Source organism: Hemitrygon akajei, unplaced genomic scaffold (assembly GCF_048418815.1).
Source record: "Hemitrygon akajei unplaced genomic scaffold, sHemAka1.3 Scf000055, whole genome shotgun sequence".
In the NCBI taxonomy this organism is placed as follows: domain Eukaryota; kingdom Metazoa; phylum Chordata; class Chondrichthyes; order Myliobatiformes; family Dasyatidae; genus Hemitrygon; species Hemitrygon akajei.
This window is the reverse complement of record NW_027331941.1, coordinates 3545345-3562852: the sequence shown is the minus strand read 5'-3', so window position 1 is coordinate 3562852 and position 17508 is coordinate 3545345. Positions and strand designations below refer to the sequence as shown.

General features: G+C 43.1%; 1 protein-coding gene across 1 annotated transcript in view; it reads right to left on the bottom strand.

Moving 5' to 3' along the window:
* LOC140721455 (NACHT, LRR and PYD domains-containing protein 13-like) overlaps positions 1–17189 on the bottom strand; it is a 52533-nt gene extending 35344 nt beyond the window's left edge. Inside the window, exons 1-4 of the mRNA XM_073036274.1 lie at positions 17107–17189; positions 16927–16967; positions 5977–6026; positions 3114–3203 (exon numbers count right to left, since the gene is read on the bottom strand). Coding sequence (XP_072892375.1) covers positions 3114–3203; positions 5977–6004 — 118 coding nt within the window. The 5' untranslated portion in view covers positions 6005–6026; positions 16927–16967; positions 17107–17189. The remainder of the gene's footprint in view (positions 1–3113; positions 3204–5976; positions 6027–16926; positions 16968–17106) is intronic.
* Between the last annotated feature and the right edge of the window lie 319 nt (positions 17190–17508).

The window sequence follows — 17508 nt, the reverse complement described above, 5'->3', positions numbered from 1 at the left end:
TGCATTGAAATGCATTGAACTGCATACACTTTGAAAGGTGCTCTACAAATAGATTTCCCTTGCCTTGCCTTACAACACATTCTACAATGGCTAATTAAGCTACCTAGACATCACATCTTTGCACTGTAGGAGGGAACCAGAACACGCTGAGGAGACCCATACGCTGCTGGTCAGGACATGCAAAACTAATGTTGATATCTTCTAAATCCAGCTCCAATCTCTGTACGAGCATCACCCTGACCGCAAGCTACCATGCACGACCCAAAAGTGCACAGTGGGAAATTAACCCTCAGCAATAACGATTTCAGACGACGTGCAACTCTGAAGAAATGCTTCTCTGATCAAATGATATATTAAATGACTATATCGAAATGCCACGCTGAGGCATTTTCTAAATAGATTCCCAGAGGTTAGTGCTCTTTGTCGTATGGTCCCAGACATTGTCTTTGAAATGAATATATCTAAATTCATGTCAAATAAAATAATAAAATTAGTCAGCAGATCACTTGGACAATGTTTGTCTGAAATCAGATTCAAATATATTAATGAAAATACCATAAATTCTACATCTGAAATATGTATATACTAGTCAGGCTAGTTTCTACAACATTTGGAGTTTACAGATTTATTTGTAGGCCAAGACTATGTGCCACTACAGATGGAAATGGATGGACCTGCTAAGTGTTGTCAGCAGTTAGTATTCGATATTAGTTTAACAGAATCAGATTTTTTTTTCTCTTGCGAGATTCATTTGCAGTGGAGAAAAGAAAATTGGTGCTTCCATTTTAAACATTCATGGACCATTTTGCCATTTTGTGCGAACAGCACAATAAAGAACAGAATAAGATGTATGAAGACCAAAGATGGGGACTCGATGACCTAATCAGTGTGAGTTTCAGTTGTCCGGGACATTATTCATTGGTGCCTTAGTGAGTAAGGAGTCAGCGTATAGAAGAGTGTAACATAACACAGGCCGTAGTTAATTAAATGTTCTCACATTTTACCCCCCGCTCTTGGGGTATCAACAATTAGAGAGGCAATATTTAAGGTGAGAGGCGAAATATTTTGTAGCAACATGTGACACAATTGTACCTGTGAGTGGGATTCATACTGTAGATGAATATTCTACCAGAGGGAGTCATAGACATAGCTATATTAACTATATAGAAAAGGCACTTTGTCAGAGACATTGATAGTAAAATTTAAACGTATTTGCACTATTCTTGATTCAAACCTAGTTTACATGGGGATATCAGATTTAATGGATCGCCTGGCCCAAAAGGAATTTCTGTATTCCAGGTGTCTATGTGAAGATACCTTATGAATCCACAGCCAAAGAGTTTGACACACTTGTGTACGGTTAGGTTTCATCATTTCCCTTGTTAGCTTAGAGAGTTAATATGTAGGTTGTCCATTTCATAAAGTAACTCTATATATCTGCATGCACATTTCCTTCTTTCTTGGATATTTCTTTCGTTTTTCTCTCTCTTTATTTTTCTCTTGCACTCTAACTATCTTTCATGTTCCTTCGTTTTATCTCCATTCTTTCTTCCTTCATCAATTCTTTCGCTTCATTCTTTCCATTCCCTCAGTGAACAATGACCTGAACCAGCATCAATGGGTATTAAATATTCATGACTTTGTGTTTTTAGTCTCCTCAGTTAATTCATATAAAGACTATGTTAATTTCGTCAGAAGTCCTGTATACCTATTTGTTTATTGTCATGTATATTTCTTTCTTTAATGTGTAATTCATTCTTTCATGGTTTTTTTCATTCTCTCCCCTCTCTAACTTTCATTTTCTGTAACTTTAATTCTCTTTATCCCTCCTTCCTACTTCTCCTCATCATATCTTTCGTTCTATCCCTTCCAGATTAATGCTTTCCTCATTGAGCAATGATTTGAAGCAACATCATGGCTGTTCTGTGAGCGTAACATCTTGTTAAGTCCACTTGCCAGATTTTTTTTTGTTTCTGGCACCATTCTTTGTAAACTCCAGAGTCTGTTATGTGTAAAAATCTCAGGAGATCAGCAGTTTCTGAGATATTCAAATCACCCTGGGAGGCACCTAATTAATTAGCTTGTTTATTTCGGCTTTTTTCTGAAATGTGTGCTGGACGCGCTCCGTGCGCTCTGGCTAGCACTGCACCACTGGCATGTAGTACAACAGTGGAGTTTAGAGGAGCATCTCGGAATGCATGGAACATGAAACCTTGAAGTGCATGGGATGCAGCAGCTGAAGACTATGGGCATACAATCATTGGCAACTTTCTTTAGGGAAGTAGGTACTTCCTAAAGATAAAGTGGCCACCGATTGTTCGCATTGATCCCCTAATATACAACCATTTTAATGCTTCATAGCCTGTTCCTATGATATTTTAAAGGCGGATAATTGATTAATGGCACTACAGGTCTTCTGTATCATTAAGGGGAAGTTCAGCCACTTTCGGCCTTTCTTACTCGATCTATGACAGGCTACTGAGCAAGGTTCTGGAAAATGATTTTCCCAGCGGATCCTGAAGAAAACGAATTCAAGCTGAATATTGGGCAAAACAGAACTTTACTTAATCTCTAAGTGGTTATTTGAGATGCTTAAGAGATAATAACTGCTCAGGATGTGGTGCAATTGACGATTAATGGACCCTTACATAAGACCATCATATGAAGGAGTAGAATTATGCCATTTTGCCCATTAAGTCGACTCTGCCATTTCGTCATGGCTGATCCATTTCTTTCCTCTCAGAGCTAATCTCCTGACTTTCCGCTGTATCACTTCTTGCCCGGACCAATCAAGATTCTATCAACCTCTGCCTTAAATATACATAAAGAGTTGACCTCCACAGCTGCCTTTGTTAATAAATTCCCAGATCTACCACACACTAGCGAAGAAAATATCCTCATCGTGTCCATTTTGAAAGGACACCACTCTATTCTGAGGCTGTATCCTTTTGCCTTAAAATTTCCCGCCGTAGAAAGCACCCACTACACATCCACCCTATCAGGGCCTGGCACGATCCGAAAGGTTTCAATTATGTCACGCCTCATTCTTCTGAACTCCAGTAAATACAGACCCAGAGCGATCATATTCTCTTCATATGACATGCCGTACATACCTGGAACTATATACATAAGTACAAGTATTACCATCAGAACCGGGAGACAGCGGAAGGTGAAGCGCTTGAACTTTCTCATTTTTGGTATATCTGTCAACAGAACCAAAGACAAAATATGAACAGTCAGGATAATGCAGAGCAATTACAATATGTTCATCGTCACTAAATGATACTATTCTCGCATTCCTGAGGTTTGGGTATAGATAGGATCTTCTAAACCCCTTGATAAACCTCAGATTGATTAGGAACAGAATGAAGTCTGAAACCCCCTCAAAATCAATAAATGTTTGAATAAGAATGACCTGTGCTACATTCAGGGAGTTACCGATACACAAAAGATTAAGAAAGGCGATGTGCTGGAGCTTTTGGAAAGTATCATGTAGGAAGCGATGTACCCCAGGCTACTGTGGGAAGCGAGGGAAGAGATTGCTGAGCATCTGGCAATGATCTTTGCAACATCAATGAGGATGGGAGAGGTTCCGGAGGATTTGACGGTTGCGGATTTTGTTCCTTTATTCAATAAAGGGAGCTAGGATTTATAAACAAGTAGTCTTATTTCAGTGGTTGGTAAGCTGGTAGAGAACATGTTTCTTAGGATTTTTGGAGAGGCTTAAGATGGTTAGAAAATCTCAGTATGGCTTTTTCAAGGGCTGGTCGTGCCTTATGAGCCTGACTGAATTTTTTGAGAATGTGACTAACCACATTGATGAAGGTAGAGCCGTAGATGTAGTGTATATGGATTTTAGCAAGGCATTGGATAAGTTACCCCATGCAAGGCTTATTGAGAAAGTAAGGAGGCATAGGTTTCAAGGAGACATTGCTCTGAGCATCCAGAACTGGCTGGCGCACAGAAGGGAAAGAATGGTTGTAGGCGGGTCATTTACTGTATGGAGGCCGGTGACCTGTGCTGTGTCTCAGGGATTTGTTCTGGGATCTCTACTCTTTGTGACTTTTATAAATCTCCTGGATGAGGAGGTGGAAGGATGGGTTCGTAAATTTGCTAATGGCACAATGGTTGGGGGTGTTGTGGGTAACATGGAGCGCTGTCAAATGTTACAAAGGGACATTGATAGGATGCAAAACTGGGCTGAGAAGTGGCAGATGGAGATCAACCCAGATAAGTGTGAAGTGGTTTGTTTTGGAAGGTCAATTATGATGGCAGAATATAGAATTAATGGTGAGACACTTGGCAGAGTGGAGGATCAGAGGGGTCTTGGAGTCAGAATCCATAGGACACTCAAAGCTGCTACACAGGTTGACTCTGTGGTTCAGAAGGCATACGGTGCATTGCCCTTCATCAATCATGGGATTGAGTTTAACTGCTGAGAGGTAATGTTGCAGCTATATAGGACCCTGGTCAGACCCCACTTGAAGTACTGTGCTCAATTCCGGTCGCCTCACTACAGGAAGGACATGGAAATCATAGAAAGTGTGCAGAGGAGATTTGCGAGGAAGTTGCCTGCATTGGGGAGCATGTCTTATGAGAATTGGTTGAGTGAACTCGACATTTCCTCCTTGGAGCGACGGAGGATGAGAGGTGACTTTACAAAATGTACAAGATAATGAGAGGTGTTGATCGTGTGGATAGTCAGAGCCTGTATCACTCCACCCCCTCCCCGGGGCTGAAATGGCTAGCACGAGAGGGCATAGTTTTAAGGCGCTTTGAAGTAGGTACAGAGGAGACATCAGGGTAATTTATTTATTTGTTTGTTTATTTATTTTTTACGCAGAGAGTGGTGAGTGCGTGGAATGGGCTGCCGGGGGCGGTAGTGGAGGCAGAAATGATAGGGTCTTTTAAGAGACTTCTGGATGGCTACATGGAACTTAGAAAAATAGAGAGTGATAGGTAAAGCCTAGGTAGATCTAAGTTAGGGACATGTTCGGCAAAGCATTGTGGGTCGAAGGGCCTGTATTGTGGTGTATGTTTCCTATGTTCCTATTACAACACAGTAGTAGGACCTTTAACCAACGAAGATTTGCAGAACCAATTAAACACTTCGTTTACATTAGATTCCATCTCATACACCAAAATTATCTGCAAAGTCATGCAACGATCAAAGAGGCACCTACAAAGTATTGAGTATAAGAGTTGGAATGTTATGGTGAGGTTGTATAAGGCATTGGTGAGCAGTATTTGGAGTATTCTATGTAGTACTGTCACCTAATTACAGCAAGGATTTTAATAAGGTTGAAAGAGTGCAGAGAAGGTTGACAAGGATTTTGCGGGGACTTGAGAAACTGAGTTACAGAGAAAGGTTGAATAGCTTAGGACTTTATTCCCTGGAGCGTAGAAGAATCAGGGGAGACTTTGTAGAGGTATATAAAATTATGATAGGTATAGATAGAGTGAATGCAAGCAGGCTTTTTCCACTGAGGCTAGGGGAGAAAAGAAAACAGAGGACATGGGTTAAGGGTGAAAGGGAAAAAGTTTGAAGGGAAAATTAGGGGGCACCTTATTCACACAGAGAGTGGTGGGAGTGTGGAATGAGCTGCCAAATGAAGTGGTAAATGTGGGCTCACTTCCAACATTTAAGAAAAACTTGGATAGGTACATGGATGAGAGGGGTATGGAGGGATATGGTCCAAGTGCAGGTCAGTGGGACTAGGTAGAAAAATGGTTCTGCACAGACAAGAAGGGTCAAAAGGCCTGTTTCTGTGCTGTAATGTTCTATGGTTCTATGGTACTCTCTATCATATTTCCTCCATCCCCACTACGGGCATCGCACTCAAGTTATCGACCACTCTGCATAAAATACTGGTGCAACTCTCCTTTCAGCTTACTTGTCATAGCGTAAATATCTGTCGATGGTATTGGATATTTCAAACCTGGGAAAAGGATTCTCTCTGTTAACTCTGTATTTACCTCTCATCATCTTGAAGCATTTAATCATGGCCCCTTCAGTCTGTTCTGCCCTTGAGAAAACATAAGATGTTTTTCAGCATCTCCTTCTTGTATCAGCTCTCTCATGTTCATAAACCCTATAAACTGGTTCACATCCTCTCCAAAACTTCGACATTCTTTTCTATAATGCCTCGACTGAAACTTAATTTTATACCTAACTGCAGACACTTGCTACAACTGCAACATGCAGCTCACATGGAGGACTTTATCACACTTTATAAACTAATCTGCAGCTCAACATCAGTAAGACAGAGGAGATGGTGATGACTTTAGGAAGACTAAGGCTACACTGCTCTCTTTTACAATCGATGTGAATGATAGTAAGATCATGTTGAGGACCTACAAGTACCTGGGATGCAGCTGTATGAAAGACTTGAATGGAGCACCAACACAGAGGGTGTGTACAAGAAGGGCCAGAGACACCTCTACTTCCTGAGGAGACTGCTATCTTTTGAGTACACAGGCCTCTCCTTCACATATTCTACTAGCCTGCTCTTTCCAGTGCAATCCCCTATACAGTGGTTTGCTGGGGCAATGATATCAACACAGGTGATGTCAACAAGCTGGATGAAATGATTAGAAAGGCGGTCTGTGTAACAGGAGTCAAACTGGACGCACTGGAGGCTGTGGTAGAACGAAGCACCAAACGGAAATTTCTGGTAATTCTGGAAAATGTTTCCCACCCTCTGCTGATTAGTAATATTTGTTCTCCTATAACACCGTTGTGACACCGTAATTGTTTTTGAGACAATGAAGTATCCGTCTATCTATCTGTCTACGCCTTATTTATAAACCTTTACTTCACTTTCAGGACTTGAACCATGAGAGCTCCACATGCATCAAGACTGTTGACGATCATCCCATTGACCTGACACTGTCCCTTTATATTTGATCTGGGAAAGTGCATCATCTCACGTTTGGCTGACCCGGATGAGGAAGTGGAGCGATGGGTTAGTAAGTTTTCTGAGGACACAAAGGTTGGAGGTGCTGTGGATAGTGTGGAGAGCTGTCTGAGGTTACAGCGGGACATCGATATAATGCAAAACTGGGCGGAGAAGTGGCAGATGGAGTTCAACCCAGGTAAATGTGAAGTCCAATACGATGGCAGAATATATTATGAATGATAAGACTTTTGGTTGTGTGGAGGAGCAGAGGGATCTTAGTGTCCGAGTCTATAGGACACTCAAAGCAGATGCGCATGTTGACTCTGTGGTTAAGAAGACGTATGGTGTATTGCCCTTCATCAATCGTGGAATTGAATTTAGGAGTCGAGAGGTAATGTTGCAGCTATATAAGACCCTGGTCAGACCCCACTTGGAGCACTGTGGTCAGATCTGATTCTCTTACAACAGGGAGGTTGTGGAAGCCATAGAAAGGGTGCAGGGGAGATTTACAAGGATATTGCCTGGATTGGGAAGCATGCATTATTAAAATACTATCAGCGAACTTGGCCTTTTCCTCTTGGAGCAGCGGAGGATGAGAGCTGACCTAATAGAGGTGTAGACACAGAGAAAAACTACAGCACAATACAGGCCCTTCGGCCCATAATGTTCTGTCAAAAACAGAGGGGTTAAGTCTTTTTCTCAGAGAGTAGAGAGTGCCAGAAATGGTGGGGGAGGCAGATATGATAGGGTCTTTTGTGGAAAGCGGCCAGTGAGTGAGTGGGCCAGTGAAGGAGTGGAGCTTTGAGGCTTTGACTCGAGAGGCTTCGACGAGAAGAGGTGGAGGACGAGTTTGTCCCCAGTTCATCTTTACAATGCCTCCTGAGACGGTGATGTTCTTCTCCTGTCAGATGTGGCAATCTTGGGGGAAATCCCCTCTACCGTAGAGTCACATCTGTCGGAAGTGCATGCGGCTGGGCAATCTGGGAGACCATGTGAGGAATCTGGAGCAGCAGCTGGATGACCTTCAACACATAAGGGAAAATGAGGCAGTCATAGATTAGAGCTACAGGGAGGTCATCACACCTAGGCTGCCGGAAGCAAGTCATTGGGTGACAGTCGGGGGGGGGGGAGGGGGGAAGCGAAGGTGAGTAGACAGGTTGTGCAGAGCTCCCGTGTAGCCAATCCCCTGAATAATAAGTTTCCCATCCTGGATACTGTTGGCAAAGACGACCAACCAGGTGTGAGCCACAGTGGCAGGGCCTCTGGCATTGAGTCTGACAATCTGGGGCAGAAGGATGGGACGGAGAATTGGAGAGCTGTCGTCATTGGAGACTCAACAGTCAGGGGAGCACACAGGAGATTTTGTGGACGTGAGAAGGACACCCGCATGGTTTGTTGCCTCCCGGGTGCCAGGGTCCGGGATGTCTCTGACCGGTTGCCTGACATCTTAGTACAAGAGGGAAAGCAACCAGAAGTCGTGATACATGTTGGTACCAATGACATAGGCAGGAAGAGGGATGAGGTCCTGAAGTGTGAGTTTCGGGAACTAGGCAGAAGGCTGAAGAACAGGACCTCAAGGGTGGCATTCTCAGGATTGCTGCCAGTGCTACATGATAGTGATGGTAAGAATTGGAGGAGAAGGCAGTTGAACGCGTGGTTGAGGAGTTGCAGGGGGCAGGGTTTTAGATTTTTGGATCATTGGGATATCTTCTGGGGAAGGTGGGACCTGTACAGATTGGATGGGTTGCACCTGAACTCGAGGGGGTGCAATAAGCAATATCCTTGCAGGTAGGTTTGCTAGCATGGTTCGGGAGGGTTTAAACTAACTTGCAAGGGGGAATAGACCTGGAGCGATAGAGCAGTAAAGGAATTGCATGGAGTAAAGCCAGATCTATCATATAGAGAGGCTTTGAGGAAAGAGATGCAGAATAAAGGGTATAAAGGTAGTAAGGTAGACGAGCTAAAGTGTGTGTACTTCAATGCAAGAAGCATCAGGAACAAAGGTGATGAACTGAGAGCTTGGATACATACGTGGAGTTATGATGTAGTGGCCATTAGGGAGACTTGGCTGGCACCTGGGCAGGAATGGATTCTCAATATTCCTGGATTTCAGTGTTTTAAAAGGAATAGAGAGGGGGGGAAAGAGAGGGGGTGGCATTACTGGTCAGGGATACTATTACAGCTACAGAAATGGTGGGTAAAGTAGCAGGATCCTATTTTGAGTCAGTGTGGGTGGAAGTCAGGAACGGGAAGGGAGCAGTCACTCTATTGGGGGTATTATATAGGCCCCCTGGTAGCAGCAGAGATACCAAGGAGCAGATTGGGAGGTAGATTTTGGAAAGGTGCAAAAATAACAGGGTTGTTATCATGGGTGACTTTAACTTCCTTAATATTGATTTGTACTTGATTAGTTCCCAGGATTTGGATAGGGCAGAGTTCGTTAAGTGTGTCCAGGATGGATTCCGGTCACAGTGTGTTGACAGACTGACTAGGAGGGATGCCATACTAGATCTAGTAATAGGTAAATAACCGTGTCAGGTCACAGATCTGTCAGTGGGTGAGCATCTGGGGGAAAGTGATCACGGTTCCCTGGCCTTTACCATTATCATGGAAAGGGATAGAATCAGAGAGGACAGGAAAATTTTTAATTGGGGAAGGGCAAATTATGAGGCTATAAGGCTAGAACTTGTGGGTGTGAATTGGGATGATGTTTTTGCAGGGAAATGTACCATGGACATGTGGTCGATGTTTAGGGATCTCTTGCAGGATGTTAGGGATAAGTTTGTCCCGGTGAGGAAGATAAAGAATGGTAAGGTGAAGGAACCATAGGTGACCAGTGAGGTGGAAAATCTAGTCAGGTGGAAGAAGTCAGCATACATGAGGTTTAGGAAGCAATGATCAGATGGGTCTATTGAGGAACATAGGGGAGAAAGAAAGGAGCTTAAGAAGGGACTGAGAAGAGCAAGAAGGCTGAGAAGGCCTTGGTGAGTAGGGCAAAGGAAAACCCCAAGGCAGTCTTCAATTATGTGAAGAAGAAAAGGATGACAGGAGTGAGGGTAGGACCAATTAGAGATAAAAGTGGGAAGAGGTGCCTGGACGCTGTGGAAGTAAGCGAGGTCCTCAATGAATACTTCTCTTCAGTATTCACCAATGAGAGGGAACTTGATAACGGGGAGGACAATATGAGTGAGGTTGATGTTCTGGAGCATGTTGATATTAAGGGAGAGGTGGTGCTGGAATTGTTAAAATACATTAGGACAGATAGATCCCCGGGGCGTGACGGAATATTCCCCAGGCTGCTCCACGAGGCAAGGGAAGAGATTGCTGAGCCTCTGGCTAGGATCTTTATGTCCTCGTTGTCCACGGGAATGGTACTGGAGGATTGGAGGAAGGCGAATGTTGTCCCCTTGTTCAAGAAAGGGAGTAAGGACTGTCCGGGTAATTATAAACCAGTGAGCCTTACAACTTTGGTGGGAAAGCTGTTGGAAAAGATTCTTATAGATAGATTCTATGGGCATTTAGAGAATCTTGGTCTGATCAGGGACAGTCCGCATGGCTTTGTGAAGGTCAGGCCGTGTCTAACAAGCCTGATAGAGTTCTTTGAGGAGGTGACCAGGGATAAAGATGAGTGTAGTGTAGTGGATGTGATCTACATGGATTTTAGTAAGGCATTTGACAAGGTTCCACATGGTAGGCTTATTCAGAAAGTCAGAAGGCATGGGATGAAGGGTAGTTTGGCCAGGTGGATTCAGAATTGGCTTGCCTGCAGAAGGCAGAGGAAGGAGAACATTCAGATTGGAGGGTTGTGACTAGCGGTGTCCCATAAGTATCTGTTCTGAGACTTCTACTTTTTTTGGTTTGTATTAATGACCTGGATGTGAGGGTAGGAGAGTGGGTTGGCAAGATTGCCGACGACACAAAGGTTGGTGATGTTGTAGATCGTGTAGAGAATTGTCTAAGATTGCAGAGAGACATTGATAGGATGCAGAAGTGGGCTGAGAGGTGGCAGATGGAGTTCAACCCAGAGAAGAGTGAGGTGGTACACTTTGGAAGGACAAACTCCAAGGCAGAGTACAAAGTAAATGGCAGGATATTTGGTAGTGTGGAGGAGCAGAGGGATCTGGGGGTACATGTCCACAGATCCCTGAAAGTTGCCTCACAGGTAGTTAGGGTAGTCAAGAAAGCTTATGGGTTGTTAGCTTTCATAAGTCGAGGGATGGAGTTTAAGAGATGCGTTGTAATGATGCAGCTCTATAAAATTCTAGTTAGGCCACACTTGTAGTACTGAGTCCAGTTCTGGTCGCCTCACTATAGGAAGGATGTGGAAGCATTGGAGAGGGTACAGAGGAGATTTACCAGGATGCTGCCTGATTTAGAGAGAATGGATTATGATCAGAGATTAAGGGAGCTTGGGCTTTACTCTTTGGAGTGAAGGAGGATGAGAGGAGACATGATAGAGGCATACAAGATATTAAGAGGATTAGATAGAGTGGACAGCCAGCACCTCTTCCCCAGGGCACCACTGCACAATACAAGAGGACATGGCTTTAAGGTAAGGGGAGGGAAGTTCAAGGGGGATATTAGTGGAAGGTTTTTCACTCAGAGAGAGGTTGGTGCGCGGAATGCTCTGCCTGAGACAGTGGTGGAGGAAGATACACTAGTGAAGTTTAAGAGACTACTAGACAGGTATATGGACAAATTTAAGGTGGGGATTATATGGGAGGCAGGGTTTGAGGGTTGATACAACATTGTGGGCTGAAGGGCCTGTAATGTGCTGTACTATTCTATGTCCTATGTACTCCCTCCCCCTCTCTAATCCCTTCTCCCTCCACTTCTATGTTTTATGTTTTCAGAAACTTTTGGATGGGTAGATGAAGTTTAGAAAAGTAGAGGGTTATGGGTAGGCCTAGTAATTTCTAAGGTAGGGAGATGTTCGGCTACAACTTTGTGGGCCGAAGGGCCTGTATTTTGCAGTTTTCTATGTTTCTATTATGTATATATTTACTGTAATTCCGTATTCCTCTATATTTACTTAGCATCTATTTCATTGTACTGATATTTAACCTGATTCTGATTCTGATACTGTATCTGCATCATTAAATCTTATCAAGTCCAGGACATGGCCGAGCACCCTAAGGTGGAATTGATTTCAAAAGAGCTGAAACGAGTCCTGGGATCACGCCGAAGAGGAATCACCTCTGTAGCGGAAGTAACCTTGCTATCAAATGCTAACTTAACTATCCTTTTTCCACACTTATGAAGTGGATCGGGAAATTAACCATTAGAAATCAAAGATCACGAACGTACCTATGCTGAGTGTAAGGGTAGCTAGGAGACGCAGAGAAGCTCCAAATAGTTTTCAATGTGTTGACAGAGTGAGCAAAGTCAGGTCAAATGTATTGTAATGTCCATTGGCAGAGTTAGGCCATTCGGGTTAATCTCTGTCTGGTCATTCACTTTAGTGGATAGACTGTGCAGGATGTATAGGGAATGTGGCAAATGAAATGAGAACTCAATACCCTTGTACACCGGTTTGTGAAGGCAAGCACATGAATGCAAGGGACTCGAAGGAAATGTTGTGTTTGCTTTCACAGTGATTACATTAATATGTTATTGTAATTTTTAAGGCCGCAAACTGAGTAGTGAATCAAGCAGTGATATCCTTAGCTTTGAAATGTTGTTCTTACTGTAAAGTGAGTTCAACCAAGGTTCATCACATTGAGCATTACTGTCGTGACAGAACTGAATTATACAGAGAGACGGCAGATTTTAGAGACAGCTTTCAGAAATGCGAATCTGACCAGATAAATCATAGGGGATCTGGAGATTCTCTATTTGGGAAACAAAGATACAGTATGCACATTGGCTAGTATCCTGACATTGTGTATTTTTCATCGTCTGTAATTGTGCGGTAGGAGATTTAATGAAAATATACTGGGGCTGTTCAAAAACCTCAAAATGCAATATTGGTGCAACTGAACGGGCTGACGGTCAAATAGGTCATATGGGATGCCAGCATGACCCAAAACAAATGAATCTCTTTTATTGATTCTTTAGTGTTAAGCCTGAAACGGTGCTGCTCAGAACGGTAATGCCCACCCTTCAGAAACAACCGGCTGTGCAGTACACATGAAACAAACTATCAAATTTGGAAGTCCTCTTCAGAGACGTACAGTAAAGCAGCTACAACCAAAACATCTCTGGTGACCGCAGATCAGATACAGCAGATATTGTTGTGTGATTTGTGAAGAGGGAAGTGTGCGGATGAACCTGATTGCATTAAAAAGGATTGGCTACTCCATAAGCAGTGCACCATGCTGCAATTAAATTCTGTGTTTGCTTTCACAGTGATTAGAGCAAACACACACGTGGTCACAAGGAGAAATCCATACAGTAAGCGGCGGGATTTGAACCCGTATCGCCTGTACTGGAAACTGTTGTGCTAACCTCTATGCCTCTATGCCGTGCCGCCTTAATGCTTATCGTGCTGACATTTCATACCACAGTTCTGAGTATGTCAATCTCGGAGGGAAGGTAGTTCTGATATGAAACTGGATTAGATGGTAGCGAGATGAAAACAACAGCACATATAGAAACTGATGGCGATGTGCCAGAAGAACTGGCAAATGCAAAAGCAAAAGTTGCCAACATGAGAAAAGGTGCGAACGCTAACTAGCGAGGTTGATAATGTCATGACCGTCAAGTTTGTGACACTTTTACACTGCCTGTTGCAGATATGAGTCTCTCAGCATCTTCTCCATCAACTTACCAACCACCGAAGTAATAGTTAACTAAAAATGGAGAAGATCCTGAGAGGCAGGATTTATAAACATTTGGAGAGGTATAATATGATTAGGAATAGTCAGCATGGCTTTGTCAAGGGCAGGTCGTACCTTACTAGCCTGATTAAATTTTTTAAGGGTGTGACTAAACATATTGATGAAGGCAGAGTAGATGATGTAGTGTATATGGATTTCAGCAAGGCATTTGATAAGGTTCTCCACGCAAGGCTTATTGAGAAAGTAAGGAGCTATGGGATCCAAGGGCGCATCGCTTTGTGGATCCAGAACTGGCTCGCCCACGTAAGGCAAAGAGTGTTTGTAGATGGGTCATATTCTGCATGGAGGTCGGTGACCAGTGGTGTGCCTCAGGGTTCTGTTCTGGGACCGTTTTTCTTCATGAATTTTATAAATGATCTGGATGAGGAAGTGGAGCAATGGGTTAGTAGGTTTGCTGAGGGTATAAAGGTTGGGAGTGTTGTGGATAGTGTGGAGGGTTGTCAGAGGTTACACCGGGACACTGACAGGATGCAAAACTGGGCTGAAGAGTGGCAGATGGGGTTTAACCCAATTAAGTGTGAAGTAGTTCATTTTGGCAGGTCAATTATGATGGCAGAATATAGTATTAATGTTAAGACTCTTGGCAGTATGGGGGATCAGAGAGATCTTGGGGTCCAAGTCCATAGGACGCTCAAAGCCGCTGCGCAGGTTGACTCTGTGGTTAAGAAGGCGTATGGTGTATTGCCCTTCATCAAACGTGGAATTGAATTTAGGAGCCGAGAGGTAATGATGTAGCTCTATAGGACCCTGGTCAGACCCCACTTAACAGTACTCTGTTCAGTTCTGGTCGCCTCACTGCAAGGAGAATGTAAAAACCATAGAAAGGATGCAGAGGAGATTTACAGGGATGTCGCCTGGAGTGGGGAGCATGAGGATAGGTTGAGTGAACTCGACCTTTTCTCCTTGGAGAGATGGAGGATGAGAGGTGACCTGATAAAGGTGAATATGCTGATGAGAGGCATTGATCGTGGTTCCCAAGGCTTAAATGGCTGCGACTGGAGGGCACAGGTTTAAGGTGTTTGGCAGTAGTTACAGAGGAGATGTCAGGGGTATTTTTTTTATGCAGAGAGTGGTGTGTGCATGGAATGGGCAGCCGGCAATGGTGGTGGCAGTGGATAAGATAGGGTTTTATAAGAGACTTTTGGATAGGTACATAGAGCTTCATTAAATATTGGGCTGGGGTAGCCCTAGTAATCTCTAAGGTAGGGACATGTTCCGCAAAACTTTGTGGGCCGAAGGGCCTGTACAGTGCTGTAGATGTTCTATGTTTCTATGCTTCTGAAAATGATTTGTGCAAAAGAAAGAAAATCTTAAAATAGTGACGTCGTGTCCATGAGTTCAATGCCCAATTAGAAATCAAATGGTGGTGAAGGTTGGGGGAGGGTGGGGGGGGCGACTGCTTCTGAATCGCTGAGTGTGCACCTTCAGGTTTGCCGGCAATAACAATGAGAACAGGGCATGTCCTGTGTGGTGTGAGTGCTTAGTGATGGGCGGCACCTTTCTGAGACATCATTCCTTGAAGAAATCTTGGATATTAAGGAAGGTAGCACCCATCATTGAGCTGACTAATTTTGCACGTTTCTGCAACTTACTTTTATCTTCAGCTGTAACCCTTCTCCCCCATACCAGAAGGTGACGCAGCCATTCAGAATGTTCTCGGTGGTGCATTTGTAGTGTCGTCCAAGAGTTTTATTTAACAAACCAAATCTACTATAACTCTGAATGAAGTATAGCTGTTGTGTTGCCAACTTTCTAATTGGATTCATATGTTGCATCCAAGTTACGTCCTACTAGATATTTACTCTCAAGAACTTCAAATTGCTTACTCTCTCCACTTCTGATCCATCTATGAGGAATGGTTTGTGTTCCCTTGTCTTACGCACTCGACTGAATAGAGTACAGTATTATCCTCTTCAGCAAAGCGGTAGATGAGTGGAATATTGAAATGCTAAATCAGTGAGAGCGTCCGTTCGACTAACAACCATTGACAGTGCACAAAGCATTCAGGGATTTATCATTCGTTGCATAGAATCCGAGGACAGGAGATATATCCTGTATGGTTACAAAGCAGTCAACAACCTGAACTGAAATGCCATAATCTTTTTTGATCACCAAGAAATGGGAAGTTTTTGAAGATATTTTGAATTGCCAGATATTGATCTTTGGTAATGATTGATGGTGAGATAGGTTCCAGGTAACAGGATACATAAATTGTTCAGATTAATAACAAGTTGACTTGCCCTGTAGTTCAATACCAGGGATGTTATTGAAGCTAGAGGTGGAATGGGCTATGGAAACGCGATTCCTCTTGTGCAGGAATGGGGGAAATGGGGTTGTCTGTTGAATAGAAAGGCCGCAAAGCAGTTTGTGCATCTTGGGGCATTACATAAGGCATTGTCAATGGATTCCGAATCATTATACGGTATTAAAGCAGTGATAGGCAGATTCAGCATTATGAGGTGCAGTGAGTGAAACATTTTGAAGTTCCGAGTGGGGTTCATAATTTTTGCTTTTAAGCAGAGCAACGATGATTTATGCAATAAAGGACGATCTCAAGGATTAAAATTACTGAAATACTAAACTGTTCACATCTGCTTACACAATATACAAGTACATGGAAATGTACTGACTGGTTAGCGCCACATGTACTGAAGTCGAGTGAAAAGCTTATCTGGCACACCGTTCATATAAATTAAATTTTGGTCCGGTGCAGTGAGGTGGTATAAGGTAAAACAATAAGAGAACATAGGATAAAGTGTATTGACTACAGAGAAAGTGATTTGGAGGTTGAGGATGAGAACTCTCCATTATATGCCTATTCATCTGCCAATGTAGAACTCCTTAATTGCCTCTCCATGCATGACAGTGTCTGCCAGATACCCAACATCGGTGTGAAAGAAGCAGTGGCCCTGCCCCTCCTCTTTGAAGTTACAGCGTGCTATCTTCAACCATGTCCTCTGGTATTAAACATGTTGACCCTGCACGAACGATACCGGATGCATTCTCCATCTATGCCTCTCATGACTTTATAAACTTCCATCAAATGTACACTCGGCCTCCGACTTTTCACAGAAAATATCTTCTGTTGGACCAATCTCCAATATTTAAAATGCTACCTGTCCCCCTTTCAATTTACCATCAGAAAATGAGGTCCAACAGTCTGAAGGTACAATGGATTAAGCACTTACCTCCTCGTGAATATTTCAAACTTGTTTCGGTAAATTATATGCTGAATCAAACAACGAATACATGGATTAGTAGAAAGAAAATAAGCAGGAAGGTTTTCACTTCAGTCCATTGCCACGGCGATATTCAGTACTTCAGATAAACGAGCACTTAACTGAAGATAAAAGTGATTTTTCTCTTACCTGTGGTAGAACTGTGCGATTGTTGGCTTGGAAAAGTTTCAATGTTTCCCATAAGTGAAAAGCTGCTCTTGTTTGCTTTATGAAATATATGGTGACAGTTTAAATACAGCTGCTTGCTGAATGTGTCCAGCTAACTACTGCACAAAGCAATAACAGATCTCAAAGATATTCGTTATTCCAAAGGTTGGAGTCTCCACCCAGTTTTCTCACTCTGCCCTTCATGTTCTCCTGGCACTCTCTGCTGTGGGGTGGAGGGGGTAAAAAAGACAACATTGTTCATTTGTTAACAATTAAATGAAGCCCAGGACAGGAAGGCCCAAACAAAAACTGTGTTCATTGCTCCTATAATATTAATTAATACTTTCATGCTTACCAGTGTTTGAACTGCACCTGACCTTAGGA